This window comes from Heterodontus francisci, chromosome 49 (assembly GCF_036365525.1).
Source record: "Heterodontus francisci isolate sHetFra1 chromosome 49, sHetFra1.hap1, whole genome shotgun sequence".
In the NCBI taxonomy this organism is placed as follows: Eukaryota; Metazoa; Chordata; class Chondrichthyes; order Heterodontiformes; family Heterodontidae; genus Heterodontus; species Heterodontus francisci.
The window spans coordinates 4,677,666-4,680,253 of NC_090419.1; the positions used below are offsets into that span (position 1 = coordinate 4,677,666).

The 2,588-nt window shown below is 42.7% G+C and overlaps 1 protein-coding gene across 1 annotated transcript; it reads left to right on the forward strand.

Moving 5' to 3' along the window:
- Positions 1-1,490: 1,490 nt before the first annotated feature.
- On the forward strand, positions 1,491-2,384 carry LOC137358350 (probable G-protein coupled receptor 139). Its single transcript, XM_068024292.1, has one exon. The coding sequence runs from the start codon at positions 1,491-1,493 to the stop codon at positions 2,382-2,384; it is 894 nt and encodes a 297-aa protein (XP_067880393.1).
- Positions 2,385-2,588: the final 204 nt, after the last annotated feature.

Consider the following 2,588-nt stretch of genomic DNA (forward strand, 5'->3'; position numbering starts at 1 on the left):
CATTTCTAAATTATGTTTCCATTTTTGCCACACAGTCTTATTCCCGAACTGCTTTTTGTGCTTGTAATTGACCAACCTTATTTACCACACGTTTGGCGTTTACAAACTTACATCGTAATCCTGGATTCACATTCCTCATAGTCCTTCTTAGTCCAATCCCATCGAGGACGGATGCATTTCCTTCTATATTACTGTCCAACAATCTCACAATAGGCACCTTATTCCTCCTTTCGACGTCTACACGTTAGTGCCCATCCCCTGCCAATTTAGTCCAAACAGTCCCCAATCACATTAATGAATCTCCTCACGAGGATGTTGGTCCACTCCAGTTGAGGTGCAACCTGTCCCTTGTGATTAGGTGCCTCCTTTTTCTTTAAAGAGATACAGCACTAAAACAGGCCCTTCGGCCCAGCGAGTCTGTGCCGACCATCAACCACCCATTTATACTAATCCTACACAAATTCCATATTCGTACCACATCCCCACCTGTCCCTATATTTCCCTACCACCTACCTATACTAGGGACAATTTATAATGGCCAATTTACCTATCAACCTGCAAATCTTTGGCATGTGGAAGGAAACCGGAGCACCCGGAGGAAACCCACGCAGACACAGGGAGAACTTGCAAACTCCACACAGGCAGTACCCAGAATTGAACCCGGGTCGCTGGAGCTGTGAGGCTGCAGTGCTAACCACTGCACCACTCCTGCCTCATTACTGGTCCTAATTACCTCAGAGTTTGAAGCCTTCCCTCCTACATCATCGTCAAGCTTCGCATTGATACACCTAAACTTCTACTTCAACTCTCACTAATACGTGGGACTGGGAGTAAGCCAGTGATGTTTGCCTTCGAGGTCCTCCTCTTTAACTTCCAAACTAGTTCCTGACCTAGGACTTCAATACCTACTCTCTCTGTGTCATTGGCACCAAAGTGTATCATTACATCTGCCTCATTCCCTTCCTATTGTAGAAAGTACTGCATGCTTTCTGTACATCCTTTATCCAGCCACCAGGCGTGCAAAGTACTCTTTTGAAACCATGCTGACTGTCACGGGTCAGAGAATCTCTCTGTCAGTCTTTTTATACGAGAGCTAAGTGCTGTGTTATCTGCAAATCTGAAATAATACCAGAAAATGCAGGAAATAATCAGCAGCTCCAGCCGCATCTGTGGAGATACAAATAGAGATCACGTTTCTGGTTGATGACCCTGCGTTAGAACTGGGAGTACATGGAGATGTCACAATTTGTAGGACACGCAGCCAAAGGTGGACGGGAGGATGATGAACAACAGTAAGTTCAACAATTTCAGTATCATTCATTTGCCATTTAACTTCTCCTACCGTCCACCAGATCCCTGACCTTCCCCTGTGTTCTTACAGGTATAATCATTTCAATACATCAATGGGTAGAATAAAACATTTGCCTAAAGCTGGTTCCCAGCCTGACGTATAATTTCTCTTTTTATTTCCCATCCTCACAGCTAACTTGATGACGATTGTGATCCTGTATCGAGGAAAGTGTGGTCTTTCCAAATGTGTCACTCGCTACCTGGTGACCATGGCAGTGATGGATTTACTAGTTATTTTCCTCGACCTGATATTAAGGCACATTCCAATTGTTTATCGGGAACATTTTCGTTTCATGAATTACATCCGTGTGTGTAATATCCACGCCGTCTTGCTTTATGCCATGACTGACTGTTCTGTCTGGGCCACTGTCACTTTCACCTTTGATCGTTTTGTAGCCATTTCTTGCCAGAAACTGAAGAGAAAATATTGTACTGAGAGAATAGCGGCTGTGGTTCTGGGAACAGTGATTTTACTGTGTTGTTTAAGCAACATTTTCTGGTATTTTGTGTTCAAAAACTACTATCCATTTATCAATTTCCCCTGGTTTTGTTATATGCCAATTGTTGTTATGAGATCTTTCTTCTGGTTAATAGTGATAACCATTCATCATCTTCTAAACCCCGCTCTCCCATTTATTTTGATTCTGCTGCTCAATGTTTTTACTGTCAGGAACATTTTAGTGAGTAGCAGAGCTCGCAGGAGACTCCGGGGGAAAAGCATTGGGGACCGTCCCAAAGACCCAGAGATGGAGAGTCGAAGGAAATCCATTATTTTATTGTTTGTTATCTCGTGGAATTTCATATTGTTATGGGCAGTGTTTGCATTGCATTCAATATGGTACCAAATGTTTGTTTTTGGGTATGATACGATATCGCCACCGAATACATTAAACCAACTGGGGTTCATGCTACAACAGCTGAGTTGCTGCACAAATACTTTTATTTATGCCGTGACGCAAACTAAGATCAGGGAGCAGATGAAGGATGTGGTCAAGTATCCCTTTAAACTAATTGTTAAAGTCATTAAAATGTGAGAAGAATTGAAAATCGTTCAACATCAGAACTCATTCCGACATTATATACTGAGAAAGAGTCCTTTCCTGTGGGCCCATTGATTTACATTAATATTGATACACATACTAACACACCAGTCAAAGATCCAGAATACTCAATGCCCTGGGTCACTGACCCTGAACCTGAATACCCTGAGAATTTAGCCTCGAAACCAGAATGTCCTG

Coding starts and splice junctions, on each gene's coding strand:
- LOC137358350 (XM_068024292.1), top strand. CDS start 1,491: ATGACGATTGTGATCCTGTATCGAGGAAAGTGTGGTCTTTCCAAATGT.